General features: G+C 53.1%; 1 protein-coding gene across 2 annotated transcripts; it reads left to right on the top strand.

Annotated features, from left to right (window-relative positions):
* Window positions 1–7,040: 7,040 nt before the first annotated feature.
* Window positions 7,041–22,382, top strand: Heyl (hes related family bHLH transcription factor with YRPW motif like). 2 transcript variants are annotated; one of them, XM_021639436.2, is made up of 6 exons: window positions 7,041–7,268; window positions 13,498–13,564; window positions 15,318–15,401; window positions 16,851–16,932; window positions 19,579–20,188; window positions 20,662–22,382. In XM_021639436.2, exons 1-6 carry the CDS (start codon window positions 7,189–7,191, stop codon window positions 20,669–20,671), a joined length of 933 nt encoding a protein of 310 aa, XP_021495111.1. In that variant the 5' UTR covers window positions 7,041–7,188; the 3' UTR covers window positions 20,672–22,382. The 2 variants fall into 2 exon arrangements, with proteins under 2 accessions (XP_021495111.1, XP_021495110.1); XM_021639435.2 differs by having other exon boundaries at window positions 7,042–7,268; window positions 19,579–22,382.
* Window positions 22,383–25,763: the final 3,381 nt, after the last annotated feature.

Genomic DNA, 25,763 nt, shown 5'->3' with positions numbered 1-25,763 from the left:
AAGAGCTAACGTGGGACAGCCTTTCTGGGCCATTGACCCATGTCTGTCTACATTCAGGAGAGTACACAACTTGGGCCTTATATCCTGAAAAGTCTCCATCAGCATTGAGAAGTGAAGAGGAAGTGTGGTTTTTCTGACAACACAGAGGATCCAGTGGGCTCCAATTTCGGTCACATCAGCTGCTTCCCAAGGCCTTGACTCTCACCACCATTGGGCTCCATAGGAAAGCATCAGAGAAGGAGTTTGGAGGCAGAGGAAAGAGCATTTGGCTGGGTCCTAACCCAGTCTCCACTGCTGACTTTCCTGCTCTTGGCTGTCTTTACTCAATTTGCACAGTGGGGCTTAACCTTGGTGGAGAAAGGCAGAAATGGCTCCTTTGGGGCGTTAAGAAATTACTTAATTTGGGCCCAGCAAGATGGCTTAGCAGGTAAAGCCACCCGCTGCCAAGCCTGATGGCCTGAGTCTGGTTCCCAGAACTCATATGGTAAAAAGAATCAGCTGCAAGTTGTTCTTTCACACAAGCATGCCCTTGTACACACACATATACATACACACACACACACACACACACACACACACACACACCATAAAATGGAAGGAAGGAAAGAAAGAAAGAAGGAAGGAAGGAAGGAAGGAAGGAAGGAAGGAAGGAAGGAAAGATTCTTTAATGGTCTGGGGATGGTGCTCAGTCTGTATAGTACTGAACCTGTGTGCATAAAGGACTAGTTCCGGTCACCAGCATAAAACAAGGCATGGTGATACACACCTGTAATCTCATTACTTGCAAGGTGGAGGCAGGATCATAAATTCAAGGTCATCTTCAGCCACATGGTGAATTAAAGACCAGCCTGGGTTACATGAAACCTTGTTCTCTCCACCATCACCCCAAAGAAAAAGAAAAAGGATTTAATTACGGTGGCAGGACTTAATTATTATGGTGATACACACCTGTAATCCATCTCTGGGGGATGCTAAGGAGGAAGGATGATGAGTTTGAAGCTGGCCTGAGCTACATAGCAAAATCCTATCTGAGAAAAAAGGACCAGGCCAGATAGTCCATACACGGAAACTGCTCTCGTCTCATGCTGCAGATAAGGCCCAGGTCTGAGAGGGACCTAGGCAGCTTTCCTGGACCCAGTTAGGTCTGAAAGCCAGAGACTGAGCCATTCTGTCCTCATGTGGGAGCCTGGCAAGGACCAGGTTCTCCCTCCACCCCTGCCCCACTTCCACAGTCATCTGACTTCAGGAAGCGAAGCCCTTCCCTGCCTCCCACAGTGTCCTGGTCCTGCTGACATCATGCACACATGGAAGAGAAATCTGTGAGATTCCAGCGGGGCCAGAGTGTGGGAACCAGGACAGATGCTACTGGCACTGCCCCAGGCCGAGACTACTCCAGAGCCCCTGGGTGCTGCCAAGGGGGCTCTGGAATGTGTCTGGAGCCTCTGGCTTCCTCCACAGAAGGCTGTCCCTTAGGGCCTGGGAAAGCTGCGGAGGTTCTGAAGGCCCCTGAAGGCCCCTGAAGCCCTGAGCAGCCATGTCAGGCCTTGTGCTCTTTCAACATGGGAGTGGGGAAGTGGGAGATCATCCCTCAGCAAGGCTGGAGGTCACTTTCAGGACACCCCATCTCCCACCCCTCGGGACTCTATGACCATCATGACCTCTATAGCCCAGGGCTAAGAAAAAGGAATCAAGCTTACAGTCACCCACATTACACAGAAAACAGAGTATGGGTGTCTTTGTTCTTGTGTGTAAGTTATAGACAGACAGACAGACAGACAGACAGACAGGCAAAGACAGATGGTCTCACTCTCAACCCTTCCCCTCCCCCAGCCCCAGGGGAAGCAGTGTACCGCCTGTTCCACACATGTGGCTCCCCAGCAGCTGCACATTCCGTCAATGACCAGCTGTGGTGGCAGCTGTGGAGGTGGGAGTGAGCTCTGATGGGTCCCAGGAGGCAGAGGGTGGACAGGAAGGGCCTGAGATGAGCAGGGGTCAGAGGGTGAGACTAGGAGGCTCATCGTGTTCTCAGGCTGGAGCGCAGAGCAGAAAAGCAGCCACTAGGAACCTGACATCTGGGCCTTGGCACCGAGAGCTTGGAGAGGTCAGGGCAGCCCCAGAATGCCCTAACTGGCACTTGGCATGAGTACGAAGAGAAAGATTACCCAGTGAGAAACATGGGCCTGCCTCTCAGGCCTCACAAGAGACACAAATTTGGGAATGACTGGCTTGCAGGAGGTGAAGCCTCGGGTGTCAACGAGAGAAGACAGAGACAGGCAAAGGCTGGCCAGAAGGTGTACCCTCTGTCCACCGGGCACTGTGCTCTGTCTCACTCATTTCATCCTCCCAAGCCAGCAGCAGTAAGAGCTTCAGCGTTAGCCCACTTTATAGGCGTGAAAATAAAGGTTCACTGTGTGCCCTGGGAACTATACCTGCCTCTCTGTGGATCTCAGTGCCTCAGCCCACAAAGGGAGCAGCAAGGCGCTGCAGAGAGACCACGTGGCCCTAAGATGCTCCCGACAAAGGGACAGTCCTGGTTGTGGTCATGCTGTCTTCGCAGTGATCCCAGCACCGCCTCCTCCACAGAAGAGGTGGAGAGCTTCAGGCCCTCCCACTTCTGTCTTATCGCTAGACATTCAGCCAGGCCAGTACCAGACACCTACTCTGTGTCAAACTCTGCCAGACAGTGGGAGTTAACAGTGACAAGCCTGACACAGTTCCTGCTTTTACGGGGATTCCAGAGCTGTCCCCAAGACAGACGTAAATTATCGCACAATTCTTAACTTACCAGATGCTGCCAGAGCATCTCTCACACCCCACCCTGAGATCTGTTTCCTCCACAGCGGGACAGGCCCCGTGGTCAGCCCAGCAGAGGGCTCTGGAAAGCTGGTCTACGGATGGCACACTTGGAGGCTAACCGCTCAGAGCCCAGGACACAGCTGTTTGGCGATCTGAAGATGGGACTGAGCCAGTGTGGTCTCGGGGATGCAGAAAGTACCACCAGGGCTGAAACCTGTCCCTGAATATCTCCTAATTGCTCAGGGCCAAAGTACAGTGATAACAGAAGTTGGGGGGGGAGTGACAGTGCTTTCCCGGTCACCCTCCTCCTAGACTGAGGCTGCCTGACACTCCAGGGGATCCCAGCCTTACACCTCTGTAGGAGCCATCTGTTGGCTGATGGTGAAGTGCTCAGGTGCAAGCAGATGGGTACATCTCGGGGCTCTTGGAGTGTCAGGCAGCCTCGCTCTAAGAGGAGGGAGACAGGGAAAGGTCTGCTGTTCTCCTCACTTCCCTTGTGACTATGCTCTGGCTCCGATTGACCTGAAACTTGCTACGTAGACTAGGCTGGCCTCGAACTCATAGAGATCCACCATGCCCAGCTTGGAAGCTCCTTCCCCGCCCCCTGCCTTTTTATGCCTACCCATCTTAAAGCAAAGCAAAGGCAAACAGACCCTAGCTAGGCTCCACCCTTTTCTTCCCTTGCTCGGTGTTCCGTCCCAGTCACGCTTCTCAGACTTAGTGTTCTGATAGCATGTGCTTATTGTATACCTGTTACCTGCCCAAATATGGCTCCAGGTGCTGGACATTCAGTACTAGACCCAAGACACATGTCTCTGGTGTTAATCAGTTTAACTGCTTATGAGACATGGACATTTAATTAATAGACATATATAATACAATATAAATTACATTGATGGATGCTGTGGCAAAGGATATGGAGAAGTAGGAGGCATAGGCTGAGGGGGGCTGGTGGCTACTTTGGGGCAGTCAGAGGAGTCCTCTCTGGGGATGTGTCGGCAAAGAACTGGATGGAGTGAGATCTGAGAGGATCTGACACAAGGAGAGATTCCGGGAAGAAAAGTCAAGGCTCACTCAGCATCAGGGACAAGCATGGAGCAGCATGGGGAAGAAGGCAGGAAGGCCGGAAGGCTGGGGTCGCTGAAGGGGCGAGATAGAAAGAGGCTGGAAATGAAGCTAGAGAGATAGTGGGGAGGGGGACAGGTGCTGACTAGGTGGCCATCCTTCCAGTACACCCTGGACCATTGCGAATAAGTACTGGAATTGCCTCCCTTTCATCTTAAAGATGCTGAGGGTTAGGTGATCAGTTACACACTTACCCCATGTAGAAACCCGGGGAGCAGCTAGCATTTGGTTTAAGTCGTGATGAGAAGCCTGTGGGTGATGCTGAGCAGGAGGCGACATGCTCTGATGACAATGTAAAGGGTTACAGCGGGGTCCTGGCTCCCCCCGTGCATTCTTGGTTTTCCTAGCCTGCTGTCCTCCTCTTCCCAGGCTACCTACTTGCATCTGTTCTGGTGACTTTTCTCCAGAGCCTGTGTCCAGCCTTTTACCTTGATGGCACAAAGTTCTGCAAAGTTCATACTCAAGAACCGTGCAATCGAGTTGTTGCTGTTGTTTAAACACACAAAAGAGCCAGCGGGGGGGGGGGGGGGGCGCACGCCTTTAATCCCAGCGGGAAGCAGAGGCAGCTGAACCACTGTGGGTTTGTCTACAAACTCAGTCCAGGACAGCCAGGACAGTCCAGGACAGTCCAGGACAGTCCAGAGAAACCCTGTCTCGAAAAACAAACAAAAACAAAAATTAATAAACAAACACACAAAGAAATCCAATGTTTTAAGTTTTCCACTTTGTGCCGGGTGCCAAGAGCCCATGTCCTGCAGGTTATACGTGTATGGAGTTTCTGTGATCAGTATATCTCTTCAGGGGGCAATTTCTCCCATTTGGTATTAACTGCAGATCTTCTGGAAGATACACCCCGAGGGGACTGGTTAGTGCTTAACATCCTGTAGGCCACATGCAGCAGCTACCCGAGCCCCAAATGTTAGTAGTAAGAAGGTTGAGGAGGCCCATGCTGCGTTAGCGCTAGCCAGCAAGGGCATCGTGGGAGCTGCATTACAATTAAAGATGGTCTGGTAGTCAGCATGTGGGGAGAAAAAAGCCAGGTGTGATGGCTCACACCTGTAATCTTGACCCTCAAACGCCAAAGAGGCTCTTGAGTTCAACAACAGCCTGGGCTGCAAGCTGATATAACAAATAGGACAAAAGAACAGGGTGAGGAGGAGGAGAGAGTGAAAGAAAATAGTTGAATTTTTTAAAAAGATATTTTCTTAACTTAAAAAATATTTAGTTGTGGTCTGGAGAGATGGCTCAGCAAGTGAAGCTCTTTGCCATCAAACCCGACAACCCAAGTTGAAACCCTAAGACCCCTTCACGGGAGTTGCCTAAGACCACTGGAAAACACAGATATTTGCACTGTGATTCATAACAGTGGCAAAATTATAGCTCTGAAGTAGCAACAACAATAACTTTCTGATTGGCGGTCACCCCAACACGAGGGTGTTCAAGGGTTGCGGCATTAGGAAGGGTGAGAACCGCCGACTTGGGACCTTTCCCGGTGCCGTGAGAAGTACCAGGCCCCACTGTTTTGCTCATTTGTCCTCTCCCGTAGCGTTCAAAGCCATCTATTAGCTAATGACTTCCAAACAACTTCTTTTTTCCGAACCCCACACTCCCTACATAACTGTGCAGTAAAGTTGGAGGGCCTGGACCATCTCTCGAGCACACACCCACTACAGAGCCTTCACCACCCCTGCAAATCCCCCGGTCCTTGCTCTCTCGGCCAATTACATGGAGCAAGTATCTGCCTTTCCAGGAAATGTGTAGTGCGTGCATTGGGCAACTTCTGTGCCGGCTGAGGTTCGAGCTGCTTTGGCATGTGCCCACAGAAGTTATGTGAGTGCTGAGGGCATTTGGAACAGGAGAGTTGGTGCCTGTGGCTGAGGCAGCCGGCAGGTTTTCCTGATACCGGCCGTACACGCCAGGTGTATCTGTTCATCTGGCTGTGTGCATGAGTTTCTGAACTTGGCCAAGAGGTCATGTGTGTGCGTGCGCGTGCGTGCGAGTGCACACGCGTGTGCATGTGTGTGTGCGTCAAGAAGCCTGTTCTTTCCCACCAGCAGGTGTCTGCAAGCAGAAGGCAAAGTGCAGACAGCTTCAGCTGAGCAGCCCCACTTTGCTCTCTTCTGTGCCTATCCCAGTGAGCAGGACAAAGGGAAAGGACTTCTCTGATGCCCTGCCCCTCACACCAACCTCTACCATCTCCATCCTGTCCAGCAAGAAATTCCCCTGGGCGGGATTTGCCTTCAGGTTCCCTCTGCACCCTGGGGTCTTCTCTAAGACTGTGACCTAGGAGGACGGCAGCCGAGTCTCTAGGGACAAGGACAAGAACAGGAACTCTTCGCTGCCTAAATAGTTTTTTTCTGTTGTCAGACAGGCTCCCCCAGAAAGAGAAGCCGAAGGCTGCCTCCCTCTGCTTCTCCCTGACCCTGCCAGGAGAGCTCTGTCATTAAGTGAACTGGGAACCGACTCCCAGAGACGCCCCACCAACCACCGCCCCCTGGCTACCTTCTCTCTTTCTGTGCTCCCTCCTACAACTCAGTCCCTCAAAGATCTTGACCACTGTAATGCCAGCACGTGGGATGTGGAGGTGGTAGTTCAAGATCATCCTCTGCTACACAGCAAGTTCAACGCCAGTTTGAGCTCTATGAGACCCTGTCTCAGAGCCTCCTCTCAAAACGGCCTTTGCCTGAGTCCAGCCTTTTCAGCTGGTCGGCAGCAGCCATCCCTTTGGGGGTTCACCACAGGCCTTTGAAGTTCTGAACATCTGTGCCCCTACTTTGGTCCTCTGTGGAAGGAATGGCTGAGGAATTGCTGTCCAAGAGGTCACTGGCACTCCCAGTAACCTCTCCAACCTTCTTTATCCGCCCTGGATCGCCTGGAGCAGGAAGATGCAGGTCTGTCTGTCCCTTACAAAAAAAAGCTGAGGTGCCACAGAGCGAAGTCTAGGGACAGATCCGAAGTCTGGGCTTCCCCGTGGGGCCTCCCAGGGCACCTGCCCAAGGCCACCCAGCGCGCCAGCCCAGGCAGCGCCGGTGGAGCGGAGCCGGACCTCCCAGCGGCCGATGGGGGCGGTGACCGCCCGGGGCCTTCCCACGGTTCGGTGGCGCGTCACCGCGGGGGCGAGGGGGCGCCGGGGCGCTCCAGGCTGCGGTGCAGAGAAGGGCCCTGGGAAAGGGCGGCGTCGGCTCACGGTCCGGGGCGGGGCCGAGGCGGGGCCCAAAGACCAACTCCACGGTCCGCAGGGCTGAGACCCCGCAGCCAGCTCTCGCCATGAAGCGGCCCAGGGCGCCCAGTGGCTCCGACGGAGAGTCTGATGGACCCATCGACGTGGGTCGGGAGAACGATCTCAGGTAAAACAGGGTGGGGCTGAGGCCGTCGCGGGGTGATAGAGAGTCCAGCACACTTAGGCGTGTGCACCGCAGCCCGCAGGTGTCAGCCAGGGTGCGGGGGCGTGTGCAGCGTCTCCAGTGTGTCCATAGCATCAGTGTGGCAGATTCCTGGGTACCCTGAACCAGTGAGGGTTCAGGACGCTGGGGTGGAAGGACAGTTCAGCTAGGGGATATTATACCATTTGGCTACCCCCAGGGAGGCCCCTAGGAAGTTTCCCTGCAGACCTTAGGTACCTCGTTCCATTGCCCATAATCTGTCTACTAGGAAGACACCTGCGGTTCCCAGATTTTACCCTTCTTTAGGAGCAGTTTTCACACAGCACACGAAAGGACCGGCGGTGTCTTTTTCCCTTTGAGCACGCTGAACGCTGGAATTTGGGTTAAGGTACTGAGGAAAATAATAGCCAACTTGCAAGAGCCTGGACTCCAATCCTCAGTGCCCTTTCAACCAAACCACTCAAGTGGCCAGGGTTGTGCTAACTTCTAACCTGTGGGACAAACTGAACTTGCACAGTTCTTGCTACTTCTCAGCCCTGTGACTCCATCAGCTTCGGTTTTCTGACCTGTAAAATGGGTATAAATAATAGAGGCAGCTTCATAGTGTCGGTAACAGTCAAGCGGAAGAATGGTCACGGGCTTAGCAGCAGCTCACAGCCAAGGCGCAGTGCCAGGCCCACACTCTGAAAGAGTCCTCGGGCCCTTCTCACCCAGCAAGCCTACATCTGCCACCAACTCACTCTATAGCTTTTCCTTTCCTTCCCTTTCTTCTTTCCTTTCCTCCTCCTTTCCCTTTATTCCGTGCTGGGGATTGGATCTAGAGCCTGCTGCATGCTAGCCAAGTACCCTATCACCATGCAGTTTTGAGCCTTTGGTCTCCCCACAGGAAAAAGGATGAGAGTAGAAAGAAAAGAAAGGGCTACTGAAGTAGCTCATCTCTCTTGGTCTTCTAACCTTGTCTCTGACCACCATGCGCACGCCCTGGCACATACACACACACATAGAATAATAGTTTTGTTTGTTTGTTTGTTTTTGTTTTTCAAAGGGTTTCTCTGTGTAGCCCTGGCTGTCCTGTATCTTGCTTTGTAGACCAGGCTGACCTCGAACTTAGAGATCCACTCACCTCTGCCTCCCAAGTGCTGGGATTAAAGGTGTGTGCCACCACCGCACAGCTAAGTTATTTTTCTTTTTAAAGAGGCTATAGCCAGGCTTGGGGACACATGTCTTTAATCCTAGCACTTAAGGGGCATAGGCAGGCAGATCTCTATGAGCAGCTAGGGCTAGTTTTTGACATCGTGTAACTCTTTGTCAAAAAAAAAAAATGGCAATGAGGCTAATGGCAATAGATAACTCTCTCTCAAATCTTGCATCTTTGGTGTGGGAATGTACAATACAGTTCCTTATGTAAAGCCTTTAAAAATTACTTGGCAAAAACTGCTGTTTAGAGAACTAATTCTCAAAGCCTGTGCCTGCTCATAAGGGAGGGGCCTAGCACCACATGGTGATGGAGAACAGGATCTCAAACTCAGTGTCTTCGGGTCTTCAAGGACCAAAGTACAAAGTCGATGCCAGAGCCGGGCGTGTTGGCACATGCCTGCAATCCCAGCACTCAGGGAGGCAGAAGCAGGCGGATCTCTGTGAGTTGGAAGCCAGACTAGTCTACAAAGCAAGTCCAGGACAGCCAAGGCTACACAGAGAAACCCCATCTCAAAAACAAAGAAACAGACACACAAAAAAGTCGATGCCAGAGAGCTGAGGTGAATCACACCGCCTTCCATCCTTCATGAGTTTACAGCCAAGGGATACAAAGATTCTGGATAGGATGGAAAAAGAATCAGCATGTGGCTTTGAGGGCCCCAAGTGGGAAAGGCCAGTCACAGCCAGGGGTGATGAGAAGGGTTCCCCGATGGTGGCAGCAGTGGGGCTAAGGTATAAAGGGTCACTGCAGGTCCTCCCCCCCCCCATTGTTAGAGACTGTTCTAGAAGACCAGACCCCTCCAAGGAGGGAAGGCAGCTGGACATCTGGCAGACTGACTTATAGATGCCTCTTTGTAGCCCTTTGCAAAGGGCCCTCCCCCTCAACAGACATAAATGCTTTGATTCAGAGACCACTGAACGATGCCTGCTGTGGCCTAGACCCTGGGCCGGGCACCAGAGCCCAGATGTATCCTGCTCAGCTTCTGCCCTCAGGGAGCTCCCAGGGAAGAAGAGCTTCATGTACAAAGGAAGACAGATAAACAGTGGCAGGGGCCACAAGCCTGGGGCAGCCAGACTGTGGGGGTCAGAGGTAGTACACAAGCCCTCACGCTCACAGCCGTGAGACCAAAGGGGCATGGTGTTCTGATGTCACCAAGGACATCTGCCTGGTGATAGCAGCATCCCGCCCCATCTGTGGGAATCACCCACAGGGCTCTTGTGTGAAGTTGGCCCCCTGAGACAGTATGGATCCACACAGAACCTAGCCTCCCTCTTACCCATCTTCAGCTATTTCATGAGCAGCTCCTACATGTCAGGCCAGGAGTCTGGGCCTGCGCGCTGGTCCTTTAAGACTCAAGGCACCCGGTAGTCTTCACAGTCAGAGAGACTGAGTTTGACTCTTCCCACCATTCCCTTATGGAAGTAACAAGTGCTCTTTCCTGAACTGAAGTTTTCTTTCTTTTGCAAAATGAGTGTGCAAATATCTGCCTCTGGGGGCGAGGCTCTATCTAAATAGAGAACATACCTTCTTGCTTTGGCACAAGGTTAACTTCTAATAAGTGTGGTCACACTGTGGGGAGGGTGCCAAATTCATGAGGTGGCAAGGTTCAGTGGGAAAGCGAGAAATCTAAAGACTGCGTTCCTGGGCTTGATTCTCAGCTCTGTATCTATCTGCCACACCCCTCCCCCCAAAATGATTGTTTTTCCTAAGGTCTATTGTGCAATGTATGAGACAAATGGATGTGTGCTGTTGTCTGGAACAGAAAGTATGGGCCACAAGAGAGACATGGATGATGCATGTTTGGGATACATTGGCAAGAGGAGTGGACTAAAAGCCAGTTAGATGTGGTGCTGGTGAGATGGCTCAGTGGTTAAGAGCATGGGCTGACTCTTCCAGGCTTGACTCTCAGCACCCCGTGGCAGCTCACGACTGCCTATAACCTAAGGCCTTAGTTCTGTGTGACTGTCCATCTTTTAGAGTAGTGGGATGCCGCCTTTGCTTGATACAAAATGAGTGGAGTCACTTCCAAGGGTCCCACACAGGGGAGTTCCCAGGTAAAGTTGGGACCGGGGGTGTTCAGGGCTGGCGGGCAGACCACTTAGAAAGCTACACCACCTGAAGAGTCGGCCCTGGAATGCCACCGAGGGGCTGCAGGAGAGCCACGGGGATCCCGGCAATCATCATCTCCTTTCTGCGTCGATGAAGATCTGCCTAGACTCTCAGAGAGAGAGGTTCCCAGCCCTCCTCCTACTGTCATGGCCAGATCCCAGGCTGTGGTGAGCTCTGGCTGGGAGCCTTCAGGATAAGGGGATTGGAGGACTAACCAGGCAGACAGGAAGTCAGACTTAAGAAGGAAAACAATGCTGAATTGAGAGCCAGAAGATAAGTTCCCAAGCTGCTTTGCTCTTGAGCAGCTGTGTGGGACGGGCAAGCCCCTTTGGAGCATCCTCTCCTGGAAAATGGACTTTTGGAAAACCCAGAGGAGAGAGATACTTGGCGGTGGTGCCAAGCAAACTGTAAGGTGAGATTTGCCTGGGAACTTCTGAGGCAGGGGCAGATCATGTGATTGCGGGGGATTTGACCAGGAGACTGGGGAAAGGTGCAACAGTTCACTTGGCCCTGTAGCTGGCTGTTGCTGTGTCAGCCTCTGACAGACGGTCCCCGAGGAGGGATCAGACTGAGAGGCAGTGACGTGCGCAAGGCTAACCCAATACCCAGAGAGATGCTTTATCCTGCCAGGGAGACAAAGGCTGTGTTTCTTATGTACCTTGGCTCTGAGAGCTTGTCCCCAGTCAACCAGGGAAGCTTTGTAAACATGCTGCCCTACAGATCTCAGGCCCTGGCTCATAGGGCCCTGCCTCCCAGGAGCTTTCCCAGGCCTCTTAGAAGCTCTGTTTGTCCAGATGTGAGGGGTGAGAGATACCTTTTTCCAGATGTACCCAGAACAAGCCTGAGGGCAGGTGCTATCTGCTCTCTCCGGAAGCTACCTCTCTGTGAGGTGTGGATGAAAATGACCCAACCTCAGCAGAGCGCGGTGGCACACGCCTGTAATCCCAGCACTCTGGGAGACAGAGGCATGCGGATCTCTGTGAGTTTGGGGCCAGTCTAGTCAACAAGTCCAGGACAGCCAAGGCTACACAGAGAAACCCTTTATCTCAGATGCCACAAAGATTGTCACATAGGCCAAGACCCTGCTGCATATTGTCCCCATTCCACAGAGGCCCAGAAGGCAGATTTCAGCGGTGACACTAAAGATAAGGGTGGGAGTCCTGCTTTGAGATCTGCCATGTCCCAAGCTTGTTGAGGACCTGAGCTACAACAGTGAGTGAAAGCATGAGCTTCGTAACTTCGTGGACCCGTCTGTTGGAGAGATGGACGTTAAGCAAAAAACCATGCAAGAATAAAACAATAAGCCAGCATAAATGCCGTGGAGCAAGTGTCTCAGAAAGTAAACCGAATGGGGACATCTAACAGACTAGTAACTGTAAAAAAAGGGAGGGGGCCGGGGGGTTAAAGAGGAGATCCTAAAGGAGGTGACATTTGAGTGGCGATCTGAAGGATGGTTGAAGTTGATAGGCTTATGGTGAGGAGGTGAGGGGATGGGCTGGACCAGGGACTGCTAGGTCACGGAACTCATGTGCAGAGGTAGCAGAGTTGGTGCATTCACAGACTGGAGCATGCAGAGCAAGAGCCGATCGAATCCAAGAGGTGAGAGGAACCAGCTGGACCGTCCAAACCATGGATCTTAAAATCATTGAGAAGCCGCAGAGGAGATTTAAGATGAACGAGACCAAGTCTGCATTTAAACGGTCACTCCGTTGGCAGTGGCAGTAAAAGGGGCTGCAGAGGGACCCAAGGGAGTAAGCCTGAGGGTGAGATACATAGAGGACCGTGGCGATCAAGAAACCAGACATGAAACTATCTAGACATGGAACAGGCAGGTTTTGACCAAGTAGGGTGAAGACAAGGGAGGAATCAAAGAAAGTGCCAGAGAAGCAGGAGCTGGGGGTGGCCTTTGCTGGGATGGAGAACCTAGGCAGACAAGGAGCAAGTGTTGGGCAAGCTCACGGGCTCCTGTGGGGATGTTTGTTGGCATTCCAAAATGGCGGGGGAGGCACATTGCCCAAGGTTGCCCATAGGGTTGGCTCCTAGATGCTCTCCAGTGAACCACTCTCCGCCTTCTGAGCGGGCAGCTGGAGCGAAGAGCCCTCCCGGGGAAAGGCAGTCAGGGTAATCATTCTGGTCAAAATCTGGGCAGGAAGACCCTGTAACTATCGGGGTTGGAGCAAACATCCATGCCGCAGCCTGGGCTGCAGAGGAAGGCGCGGACATGGGAGGGAGGGCGAGGATACCGGGACCCGTGCCTTCTGGGAGGCCAGAGCAATGTCCCCGAGCGAGCGTGCGAGAGGAGCCTGTGACCCAGATGCCGCCTCCGCCTCGCCCCCGGCCGCGCCGCGTGGGAGGAGGCGGCAGCTGCGGGCCGGGCGGAGGGCGGGCGGCGGCGCTCCGGCCCGTGGGAAGCGGCGGCATCTGCGCTTTCCACGCTCCTTCCCAGCGGCTAGCTCTGAAATTCAACCCTCCCGGCTCGGGCCGGCCGCCGCTGGCCCGCGCCCTCAGTCGGCCCGCCCCCGGGATCGGGTTGCAGGACCCGAGAGGGAGCATCTCGGTTCGTGGTTCCCCCGACGGCCTGCTGCCCACAGGGGCAGGGGCGAGGCGAGCCACCCACGGCCACCAGAGGCCAACAGGAAGCTAGGAGAGCACGGGGGACTTGACCCTGGAGAAATAAATGGGTCTCCAGGGAGAAAGGGGGAGCAGGAGACCCCTCTCATGCATGCCCTGTGCCCCTTCCTGGCCTGGGAGAATGTGGCCCACCTAGGAGCCCCGCCCACTATACACCCTCACCCTGGCCTGCTGCCAGCTGGGCCTCCCAGGTCAGCCTAGGCCAGGGAGATGATCCCTCAGCTCTAAGAAAATAGCCTTTCTCTTCCTCTGCAGCCAGATGGCCGGGCCGCTGACCACCCCCAGCCCCTCGCAGATGCAAGCCCGGAAGAAGCGCAGAGGGGTGAGTGAGCAACAGCCTTAGGGGAGCCTGAGTGGGTTTGCACCGAATCCCAGGAGGCCTAGCCCAGCATCCCAGGCAACTGGAGAGGTTCAAACCCAAGCTCTGCCAATTGCAATCCTGGAGGCTGGGCATGCCACCTCCCCTCCAATGCCTTGCTTCTTCCCCAGAGTGACAGGCAGCACCCACCTCAAAAGACGCCTGTAATCCTAGCACTCTGAGAGGCAGAGGCAGGCAGAGCTCTGTGAGTTCGAGGCCAGCCTGGTCTACAAAGTGAGTCCAGGACAGCCAAGGCTACACAGAGAAACCGGGTCTCAAAAAACAAAACAAACAAACAAACAGGGGCTGGAGAGATGGCTCAGAGGTTAAGAGCACTGTCTGCTCTTCCAGAGGTCCTGAGTTCAATTCCCAGCAACCACATGGTGGCTCACAACCATCTATAATGAGATTCGGTGCCCTCTTCTGTCATGCAGATGTATATGCAAAATAGAGCACTCATACGTAAAATAAAGAAATAAAAAAAAATTAAAAAAAACAACAACAAACAAACAAACAAAAACATAAACAAGAAAAGAGAGAGAGAGAGAGAGACTAATTTAGTGGTTTGTTTTCCAAATTCACTATGTAGCTGAGGATGTCCCTGAACTCCTAATCCTGCTGTCTCTGCTTCCCAAGTGCTGGGATTACAGGCATGTACACCATACCTGGTGTTTGCAGTACTGAGGACTGAGGTCTGGCCTCATGCATGCTAAAGACAAGCACATTACCAACTGAGCTACATGCCCTGGCACCAAAGGGCTGCTCTGAAGACTGTTCCCATAAGCTCTGAGCGGCACCTGACAAGAGGCCATTAAAACTGTTGCTGTAGTTCCCCTCTACTCTGTTTTTCTGAACCTAACCCTTGCATTAGAGCAGGGAGGTGTGTAGGGGGCAGCTCCCTCCTGGCTGCTTTCCATCTCATCCTGCCCCACCATTTCCTAGGGGTCCAGAGGTAATGGGATCCAGTCAGAGCCAGCCAGCCACTCACCAGAAGACTTAGGCAAACTGTTTTATTTATTTATTTATTTTTGTCACCTTCCCATTCTGTCTCTAAGAAGTGACGGCTTATAATTTCCACCGGGCTATGAGGATTCCGTTGCCAGAATTGTGGGGGAGACAGAGATCGTGGGAATGAAGGCCCCTGTGGCTGAAGAAAGCGAGACCAGAATTCTTCAGGTGGCCTCAGGGTCCAGTAACTGGGCCAGCAGAGTACCCAGGTCTACACCAGTGCCCAGGATGGGCGTCCCCATCCTGATGGGCAGTCCCGCTTTCCCAGGGGTGAATATAGTCCTTACAGATCAGGACAAGAGGCCTGAGTGCTAGTCCCAGGTCTAAGCTTTTACCGTGTGACATTAATCAAATTACTGTCACTCTGAACTCTCATTCTTGTCCTCCATAAATAAAGAATAAATTTACTGCCTAGAAAAAAAAATATCTTGAGGGAAAATAATATGAGTCAGTGTCCATCAGGGCACACTAGAAAGTGTGATGAAATGCCCACAGGGAACATTTTTTTTTTATGTGCATTGGTGTTTTGCCTGGATGTCTGTGTGAGGGTGTCAGATGCCCTGGAACTAGAGTTGCAGACAGTTTGTGAGCTGCCATGTGGGTGCTGGAAATTGAACGTAGGTCCACTGGAAGAGCGGCCAGTACTCTTAACTGCTGAGCCATCTCTCCAGCCCCCTGCAGGGAACTTCCTGTTTTGTTTTGTTTTCAGATCATAGAGAAACGTCGCCGAGACCGCATCAACAGCAGCCTTTCTGAATTGCGACGACTGGTCCCCACTGCCTTTGAGAAACAGGTGTGTGACGTTGCTGGTTGTGTCAGAAGAACTTTCACCAAGTGGGTAAAAGGCAGGGTGTGGTCCTCACGGCATCTCCTACTGCCTGTGCAGCTGTGATCGTTTATAAATAGCTGCCACCGGGGTGTGGGAAGATGGCACTTGTTGAAGGTCTGAGTTCAAATCCACAGCAGCCATGTAAAAGCCGGACATGGCCGTGGGCACCTGTAAGACCAGCATTGGGAGGCAGAGACAGGCAGATTCTAGGAGCGGGAACAGTGATAACTTGAGCTCAGTCAGTGTCCCACATGGAAGGAGAGAAATGACATCACCCCCCACATGCACATATATGAGGTATATATATGCCACACACGTACACACACATACATAAGTATGTACAGTTGTCACTGGCCGGGGGACAAGAGGAATGGACAGTTATACTTGGCGAGATGTCTCAGGTACGGCGGCTTTCTACCTGACCTGTGTTCCTTTGGATTAAATCCTGCCAGTGATCCTGAGGGGCAGGGATTATTCACGAGGAAAGTGAAGGACAGAGATGTCATGTAATGTCGACCTGCTACGTTACACAGATCGCAGGCGGTAAATGTCTGAGCAGAAGCAGAGCACAGGGCTGCATCACGTGTCCCCTGACGTTTCCAGAGCTCTTGGAGAGGAAAACAGGCCACTCAGAGAGTGAGCCCCTGCCATTGAGGATGGGCAGTGGGGGGGGGGGGGCTGCAGTTGAGAGACGAACGGTTGACTCAGACTGCCTCCAAGATCCCTGCCTCACGTTCACGGCTCAGGTGCCGTGTTCTACGTCTTCCCTTGGGCCAATAAGCACAAGCCAGCCATTCCACCGATGCTCATTGAAACCTTCTGAGAACCAGCCGTGCACTAGACTTGGTGTCTATATTTAAGGGACTGGCGTGGACACTTGGACCCTGCTCCTGGGAGCCAAGGTTCCCTGCAGGCTTAGGAAACATTTCCCAAGAGAGAACAGAGGAAGGGCATGTCCCTGGGGCTTAGGTGACGTGTTTGGGGACACTGAAGTTGGAGTTGGGTTCCCCGGAGTGTAAGTCTATGGGACAGGTGGAGTTTGGTGATGGTGGATGAGGCCGTGGAGGCAGATGAGAGTTTCCAGGAAGAACAAAGAGAATGAGGAGAGGGGACGGCCAACGTTCGCTGGGAGCCTTTTAGGAGACAGGCTGCCAAGAGGCAAGGTGAAAGGAGGCTAGAGAAGGATCAAGGCCGTCAGGCTGGGGAGGGGTTCCCGATGGCAGCCCAGCAGTGCGGTAGGCAGGTGAACTGAGATGTGAAACCAGCAGCTTTCAGACCTGGAGTGCTAAGACAAAGCAGCAGCCCAGGTGGCCAGGGCCTGGGAGGAGAGGGGGGAAATGGACGTGGTGGATGCTGACCGGGGTGGGAGGGCAGCGGATGGCAGGTTGCAGCCTCTGCCTTTTCTCCCCGCAGGGCTCCTCCAAGCTGGAGAAGGCGGAGGTCCTGCAGATGACGGTGGATCACCTGAAGATGCTCCATGCCTCCGGTGGCACAGGTACCAGTGTTCTGCTCTCTTGAGAGTTACACTGCAAGTACTTCAGCACTGGGCCCTGGGGATCGAAGGGTGAGCTCAGACTGGTGAACCAAGTAGGTTGCTCATTGCCCTTCTGGCTCTCCGTCTGTAGAAAGACTGAAGTCACCTGTTGTTTGTTTGGGGGAGAGGGTCTCTTGCTCTATAGCCCAAGCTCAACTCACGTCATAAATCATCCTGTGTCAGCCTCTGACGTTTGCAGGCACGAGCCACTCCATCCGACTGGCGTTCTTCTTTCACCGTCTCCATCAGTACTTCCTATGGCTCCCTTTGTCCTAACACTTTCCTCAGCTCAGCTCCTCCCAGTCTTAGAGGATTGCTCTGTTTAACAGGCTTCCAGAAGTCTCACCCACCAAACTTGGCTCACAGGCAGCTTGGATAAGCAAATTCTCACTAGAACCCAATCCTCAGGTAACCTGAACCCAAGGAGGAACCTGCCTGAGATTTTCAGCCACAGGCATCTTGTACCCATCTGCCTGAGCTTCTGTACTGCTGCTGTATCCTTGGCAGTGCTGGAGGGCAGGCTCACAGCAGGTGGCAGGTTATAGGAAGGGACAAGTCAGTTTGTCATTTTAAGCTAGTGCCTTCCGTTAGAATCGTGGGGCAGCTATGTCTTTTGAGAGACCTCCAGGTGAATGGATGTATCGTCTCAAGCCCTCTAGGTGGTTTCCGGATTAGGAAGCCTTAACACTCCACATACCTTAGCTACAAAGTAAATCCCAAGAGCAGTTTTCAACTCTGGAAGAGAACAGTGCTGGCACCCGGGGGCGGGGAGGGGGGGGCAGCATTTCAGGGAAAGAGTCAGCCTGGATTGGATTGTAGGAATTTGCAAGTTTAGCAGACCCACCCAGTAACTCTAATGCGGGAAGCTCCTTTTGAAAAGCCTGTCGGAGGAACACATTCCTTCCAGTGGCACCCAGTGGGGAGATGCTTTGAATTATACCCATGGTTATCCTATTAAAAGCAAAGTGGTGATTAGCATGTGGGCAGGATCTAAGATGCGTTCACTTATCTCTCCTCATTCTCACAAGAACCAGGAAGGAGGGGGATGAGGGAGTGGGCTGTCCCCCCCACTCTGGCTCAGGCTAATGGAGAGGTCAGGCTTTTAATCTGAATCCTGGTTCTGCTGCTTCTTAACTCCGTGACTTAAGACAACCGGTCTGTCCTCCCTGCTCCCGAGTCTCTTCAGCTATGAAGTGGGGATGGTAGAAGAGTGTTTATAAAGATTAAATTAGGTACCTCAGTGAATCGTGTAATAAGAACTCAGCAGACCTTGTCTGAAGACAAGGACACGTGGTGACGTGCACATGAGCTCACAGCTCTCTGGGAGTGGAGACAGGAGGATCAGGAGTTCAGGCTCATTCCAGTCCAGCTGGACTACACGAATAATTATCTAAAACTTGACTAATTGATTAATTAAAAGGGGCCGAGGATGCAGCTCAGCTGGTAGTGTGCTTGCTTGCCTACTATCCACAAAGCCCTGGGTTCCATCCCCAGCACCGTGGAAACAGCGCTTGGTGGCACAGGCCTGCGATGCCAGTATTTGGAGTGTGGAGACAGGAGGATCAGAAGTTCAAAGTTAAACCGCGTAGCGAGTTGAAGCTCAGCCTGGGCTATGTCTGACGGGGCCTTGAAGTATATAAAGAAATAAGTGTTTAAAATGAAAGAGCATGGCAAACACGGAGAGGTGAGGGGGCAGGTGCATCACCACGTAGCAGAGCCAATCTCACCCCAAACTGCCCGGACTCGACAGCCTCCTACTGTGCTGCCCTGTCCCTCAGAAGGGCCCCAGCCACAAACCAGGGACGAGATGTGTGCTGCCACGGTCAGGAGCCAGTTCTCTGCCCAGAATGTGGTTGAGAGAGGGGCAGATATGTAGGGGCAGTAGAGACAAAGGTGCCTGTGTGGACAGTCCACCCCGCCAGCCCATCAGTGACATCAGGCCAAGAGAGAGTCCTTGCCTGATGGCAGCTGCATGGGGCCAGCACAGTCCAAACTGTCCTCTGAGCTGGAGGATGAGCCCCGAGCTCATTGGCAGCTGCTGGGCCAATGGCGTGCGTAATAGCTCACTTTCCATCTGCGGAGCGTGTCCGAGGGCCACCCTCTCCCCTCACCGGGGCAGGCTCTATTCCTCCCCGATTTTCAGGCTGAGGAAGCCTAGCTTTTGGGATGCTCACCTATGGTCAGGTGGCCGGGTTAAGTGGCGGATCTGGGATTCGAACCAAGCTCTGGTGGCTTCTAGGGACTCACCCACTACATAACTGTGCCTTCTCCAAGTGGCGGCCTACTCTGATGGCTGCTGTCATCCCCTCTCCTCCCCTCCTTTCAGTAGGCCGGGCTAGCCTATGTCTTCTGTGTTCTCAGAGTGTGCTTAGTGAAATGTTGGCCGCAACGTTTTCTTCGCATTAATCATCAAGTGTGAAGAAGATACATTTTGGGATGCAGTGTGGTTTCCAATGTTTTATAATGGGAGGCTGGGGCTCAGAGGGGACAAGTCCAAAGTCACTGGGTCATTGTAGGTTATGCAGGTGGGACAGGTCACATGGGGTATTGCCCCTCAGGCTCTGTGCTCCTCCCTCTGGCATGCCCTCATGGTCCTTTACTTTACAGGGTTCTTTGATGCCCGAGCCCTGGCTGTTGACTTCCGGAGCATTGGTTTTCGGGAATGCCTCACTGAGGTCATCAGATACCTGGGGGTCCTGGAAGGACCCAGCAGCCATGCCGACCCTGTCCGGACTCGCCTTCTCTCCCACCTCAACAGCTACGCAGCTGAAATGGAGCCCTCCCCGACACCCACTGGTGCCCTGGCCTTCCCTGTGTGGCCCTGGTCCTTCCTTCATAGCTGTCCAGGGCTGCCTTCCCTGAGCAGCCAGCTTGCCATTCTGGGAAGAGTGCCGGGCCCTGTCCTCCCCAACGTCTCCTCTCCCACTTACCCCATCTCAGCCCTCAGGTCGGCCCCAGTGCACAGAGCTGCTGGCACCGTCCTGCCAGCCCGGCGGAATCTGATGCCCAGCCGAGGGGCAGCTCCTGCCCAGAGGGCACATCCTCCTGAGAGGCCAGCCGCCCCTCCGGCCACAGCCCTCGCTGTCAGGGCTGCCAGGAGCAACCACGTGGTCCCCATCCTGCCATGTTCCTCCCCGGCAGCTCCTGGAGCTGGGAAACTTGCCGACAGTGTGTCCGCTTCCGTCTCCAGTCCATCTCCTCTGGGGCCAACTGGGAGGTCAGTGGGGGCAGTGCTCTACCACTCCTGGGTGTCCGAAATCACTGAAATTGGGGCTTTCTGAGCTGACTCCCCAGATCATCCCTTAGGAATGAGGAAGGATCTCTAAAAAACGGTGCCGCCTTTTCCAATTTGTCTTCTAGAATGGCTTCTATGCAAAGGCACCCCTCCTCACCCATCCGGCCTCACCGCCAACCCTACCGCCCACCCGGTTCCCCTGCAGAGCTCAAAGCCTTAGTCTCATTCCCCACTGGCACAGATGAGTTAGATGGTACCTTGTGCCCCCCTAGACATTGTGAACCCAGTACACACATGTACCTTGGGTCTGGGGTTGGAGCTTTAACTTTAAGGATTCCCTAGCCAGAGGCAGGCTGTTCCCACGAGGAGGTGAGACTCCCAGTCAGGGGGACTGGTGGGATTCGGCCATCCCAGGCCAACGGGATGAAATGTGCTGTCTGCTCCACTTCCTGAAGACAGAAATGAAGCAGAGGCTACTGAGATGTCTCTGTCGTGGACCCCGTAACAGCGAAAACACAGGACAGATCTGTTCTCCAGTGCATCTAAGGCCTGCAGCTATGGCCGTCCCAGCTTCAGACGCCCACATGACCACCTGTTGGCTTAACAAGCCAGGCCAGGATGATTCTCCACAGCAGCAAAGCTCTGTGACAGGGTATCCTTACTACCAGGTTTCCACAGTGCCAGGGCCGAGGGCAGCGGGAGAGCCCAGCTCCCTGTCTCTTGGGCACCATGCTCCAGGACTATGGCCCTTCCCACAGGGCTCTCAGTGGGACCTGTGGCCCCCGATGGTGGCACCCACAAGAGGCATCCTCTTGGGATTCGGCACCAGACATCTGAGCTGCCTGGTTCGCATCCGGCTCCCAGAGCCCAGACTGCTGCCACAGCCAAGGGCTGTCAGGCTGGATAAAAATAACTTGGAGGGGGGGGGAAGAACAATCAGAGGCGGCTGGGCTCTTCAAGGTCATGCAGTGGGTCCAGGGCCTGAGAGCCTGCTCACCCAGATTTCACACAGCTGGCTCTGCTCAGAGGGCAGCTCCGCCTCAGGCCACTCGCCTCTGATGGGAATACATGGCCAGTGGAACAGCAGAGGCCGAACCAACACTTAAGGTTGCCCTAGCACTGGACAAAGTGTGGAAACCTTACTGTCCTCGTTGGTGGCCACCTGCTCCCCACAGTGCCCCCGAGGACCACCCAACGTGCCCACTGGAAGCACACTGGTTAATCCCTGGCAAAGCCGAGACTGTGGGGACTTGGAACTGGTTAGTCACTGATGCTTGGGCCGTGCTGATCGTGAAATGCTTTCAAGGTCACCCTGGACCCCAGCCCCAGCCTTTGATAGAACCACGGTCCCCATAGCTGTAATAAGGAGCCTGTGGGCACAAAATTAAAGTTTGCAAAAGCTGTGGAGTGAAAGGGTCATTTCAGAATAGTGGAACAGAGGCAAAGGTCACCTGAGTGACCCAGCAAGCGCTTCTGAGTAGGTCAAGAGGAGATAAAGAGTCCCTTCACTCCCTAATGAAAGCAAGGTCTTTTTTTCTTTTTTGAGACAGGGCTTCTCTGTGTAGCCCTCGCTATCCTGGACTCGCTTTGTAGACCAGGCTGGCCTCGAACTCACAGTACTCAGTCTGCCTCTGCCTCCCTGAGTGCTGGGATTAAAGATGTGTGCCACCACGCCTGTCGAAAGCAAGTTCTTTGATATGGCTGTCACATTGGACCCATCTGAGGGTGTCCCCGTGGGTTACGGGCCCACTGAGAGAGACAGATACAGGGACACTGGAACATCCTGCCAGCTCCTGCGAGTGGGGAGAGGAGGTGGTAGAAGGCCCTGGGTATTAGCCTCCAACAGCAGGCCTGCAGTTTGGCAAGCTCCTAGCCAGAGATTCAGTGTCCACTCACAGCCTTGCCATGGGAAACACATTTCCATGTTGCAGGTACTTGAACCGCAGAGCAGTCTTGACACCACAGAAATGTGGCAGAAGCGGCTGGACCCTTTGGGCATCCATCCTGACTGGTTTTGGGTTTGTTCTCCCAGGAGACTGGGCAGGTGGCACCCACACCCAGCTGAGAATTCTGGTCCCCTGTTTGCAACTTTTCTGGTGGCCCCCAACACTCTCATCCCACTGCAAGGTGTTGCAGACCAGCAATAAAGACATTTAGTTCTGAAACTTCCACCAAATTCTACTTCCTGAGTATTTCTGGAGACTCTGAACCCATGCCCACGTCTGGGCCTCTCCCCTAGATTGTTGCCCCAGCTGCCTTGCTTTGCTCTGACTGTGGCATCAGTTCTCAACAGCCACGGGGAGAATGAGGCACGTGCAGGGCACGTATTAACCCAGCCTGAAACTGCCATACCCCCCCCAACACCGAATTATTCCAACGGTAAAGATCAGAGCAAAGCCTGATCTTTTTGAAACCCTAACCTGACTCCTAGCCTAGTCCCTGCTACCCCCAAACCTGCTGCGTGTTTATGCTGCACTGGCCTGTTGTCTTATGCCCAGCATTCTCTTCTTAGAGCCTCTCATACGAGGTTCCCAGAATGCTCCTCCTGTCCCTTGCATGGCCTACTTCAGCTCCTCCAGCCTTGTCTTCCATGTCACCTCCTCCTGGAGCACCTTCATCTCAAAAGCCCCTTCCTGGAGACTCTGACATACAACCTGTTTGTATGTTTACATGGTTAGGCATGTTCCCGGAACATTAGCTCAATGAGGCCAGGGGCACACACCTGGCCCGTGCTCCGATCAGTACCCAGCACTGAGCACAGTGTCTGCTTATCATCACTGTCCTATGAACTTTTGCTGAATCGATCAAGGAGGTGAGAAGGCTTCTGGTTCCCTGCTGTGGCTGGCACAGAACCTTCTGGGGGTGAATTCCACCCCCCACTTCCACTGGCTGACTTTGAGAGGAGACAGGAGGGCCAGGGCCAAAGGACTGGGGGTTCTGGCACAATGGTCAGAAGGTCCTGGCCAGAGGAGACGCAAGCGTGTTGGCCCTGGAGTGCATGCTGACAGCTGAGTCTGCCAGTGGGTTTGTTCTTTGCTCTTGGCCTGGCTCCTTAATGCATCCAGCTCCCAACAGATCCAGCATTCACGGAGAGCTACTCTGTGCCAGCCAGGCCTGGCAGAGCCAAAGGCATCAAACACGTGGTCACTCAGAGGGCAGCATATCCTGTGCCTAGATAAGACGGCCATGGGACAATCTCTGGGGAAAGCTGAGGGCTGCAGAGTGGGGTGGGCTAGGCAGGTTGCAGAGGGGTGGGCTGGGGCTGGAAGGAAGCCCTTATGGAGGAAGACCAGGGGACTCCCTTGCAGAGATCCGGAGGCTCACCCAGGGAGTTACAGCAGCAAGCTGTGAGCCAACCTGGAAGACGAGCTAGCTTGCTAATGAGAAATTGTTTCCTTTCAACTTCCTTGTCCTTGAACTTAGTGATTTTTCATCTGTAAAATGGTATGATGCAGTAACGGCTTCTCACACATGCACACGTGCATATGTAAAAATAAATAAAAATGTAATAAAAATGTTTTAAGGTGAAAGAACTCGATGCTGCTGAGCATGGTGGCTCATGTCTAATCTCAGTACCCAGAAAGTGAAGAGAGAGGATCAAGAGCTCAAGGCTAGCCTCAGCAATATGAGACTGTCCCAAACAAACAAACAAACAAACAAACAAACCAGGGGACGGACGGGGTTGCTGAAGAGATGGCTCAACAGCTAAGAGTGCTTATGGTTTTTGCAGAGGATCCAGGTTCGGTTCCCAGCCTGGCACCTAATAACCACCTGTAAATCCTGTTCCAGAGGCTTGGGGACTTTCTTCTGGCATCCTCAGCACTGCTGCTTATGGTGCAGACATTCAAGCAAGCAAAACGCCTATGCACATGAAAGCAAGCAAATTACAACAACAAAACAAAAGTATGCTGAAAAACTGGGGGGAGGGGGAGGTAATTCAACCTCACTCATTCCTTGAAACAACTAAATGCTCAGGCTCTGGTGACAGTGATTTAACCTGTCTGGGCAGGACTCAGCCTCTTGATGGAGATACAAAGAGAAGCAGGATCTTTCCCACTCAGGCCATTTCTATTCAACAAGTGGACTAAAGTCCAGCTTAAACAGACTGATGAAGCCAGTGAACTCCTTTAATTAAAGGTACACGTCTTTAATCCCAGCACTCAGGGAGGCAGAGGCAGGTGGATCTCTGTGCGTTCGAGGCCAGCCTGATCTACAAAGTTGAGCCCAGCCAAGCCTACACAGAGAAACCCTGTCTCAAAAATAAAAAAAAGACGGCTGATGCTTGCTTGCTTTTAGTGATTTGTCTGTTTGTTTTCTCTTTTGTTGGTCTGTTCATTGGCTTTCTTTTATTTACAGAGTATCAAATAGTCCAGGCTGGCTTGGACTCTCCCTGTAGCTGAGGATGACCTTGAACTTCTGATCCGATTGCTTCTGCCTCTCAAAGGCTGGGATTACAGATGTGCGTAGGACATCATGTGCCAAGCAAGGTCTCTGCACACTGAGCTTAGTCCCCATCAGAAAACGGATAGCTTTCTGAGAAGCAGGGTAGAATTAATTTCCCGCCCAGCCCCCAGCCTAGGAGGAAATTGAGGAATGCTTTATCTGTGCTGCTGTGATTTGAATGTGGTTTGACAAGCCCACGGTGCACTGTACCTCGAGAGGCTCTTTGAAGCAAAGGTCCACAGTACGTACAGGTAAATACGGAAAAGCAAAGATCTGGTACAGTAGCAGACACTCCCTGATGGCGTTCTCCTGGCAGACATTACTAATCAATTCACGTGCTGCCCCTGTCTTATTTGTTTCTCAAGATTTATTTTTTATTTTGTTTGGGGGTGTCTTAGTCAAGTGTTCTATTGCTGTGAAGAGACACCTTGACCACAGCAACTTTCATGAAAGAAAGCATCTAATGGGGGCTGGCTGACACTCTCAGAGGCTTAGTCCTTATCCTCATGGCGGGAAGTGTGGGGCAGAGGCAGACCCGGTGCGGGAGAGGTGGTTGGGAGAACTACATTCGGATTGGCAGGCAGCAGGGAAAGAGAGGAAGAGACACTTCGCCTGTTTCACCGCCACATCCCCTTCAACACACTTCCTCCAACAAGGCCACACCTCCTAATCCCTGTCAAATAGTGCCACTCCCTAATGACCAAGCATTCAAAACTATGAGCCTGTGGGGACTCTCCACCCTGCCCAAGACAGAGTTTGTCTACGTAGCCTTAGATGTCCTGGAGCTCACTCTGTAGACCAGGCTGGCCTCTAACTCACAGAACTCTGCCTGCCTCTTCTGGGATTAAAGGCGCGTACCAGCCTATGGGGGCATTTCTGTTCAAACCACCTCAGTGTGTGTGTGTGTGTGTGTGTGTGTGTGTGTGTGTGTGTTTACATGGGTCGGTGGAGTTGAACTCATGGCCCCAGGCTTGCTCTACAAGTACTTTGCCCACCGTGCCATCCCGCTAGCCCACCCTTGTCTCTTCTTTAGACAGCTGAAATCCAGAATCGGACCTGGTTAATCATTGCCGGCATAGGAGATAAAACCCATTTGCCTTTTCTTACGAGCCCT

The sequence above is a fragment of the Meriones unguiculatus genome, chromosome 3 (assembly GCF_030254825.1).
Source record: "Meriones unguiculatus strain TT.TT164.6M chromosome 3, Bangor_MerUng_6.1, whole genome shotgun sequence".
Taxonomy (NCBI): domain Eukaryota; kingdom Metazoa; phylum Chordata; class Mammalia; order Rodentia; family Muridae; genus Meriones; species Meriones unguiculatus.
The sequence above is the reverse complement of the archived record's forward strand: the minus strand, read 5'-3'. Positions and strand labels throughout refer to the sequence as shown.

Coding starts and splice junctions, on each gene's coding strand:
- Heyl (XM_021639435.2), top strand. CDS start 7,189: ATGAAGCGGCCCAGGGCGCCCAGTGGCTCCGACGGAGAGTCTGATGGA. Junction 13,565..15,317: donor CCCGGAAGAAGCGCAGAGGG/GTGAGTGAGCAA, acceptor TTTTGTTTTCAG/ATCATAGAGAAACGTCGCCG. Junction 16,933..19,578: donor CCATGCCTCCGGTGGCACAG/GTACCAGTGTTC, acceptor TTTACTTTACAG/GGTTCTTTGATGCCCGAGCC.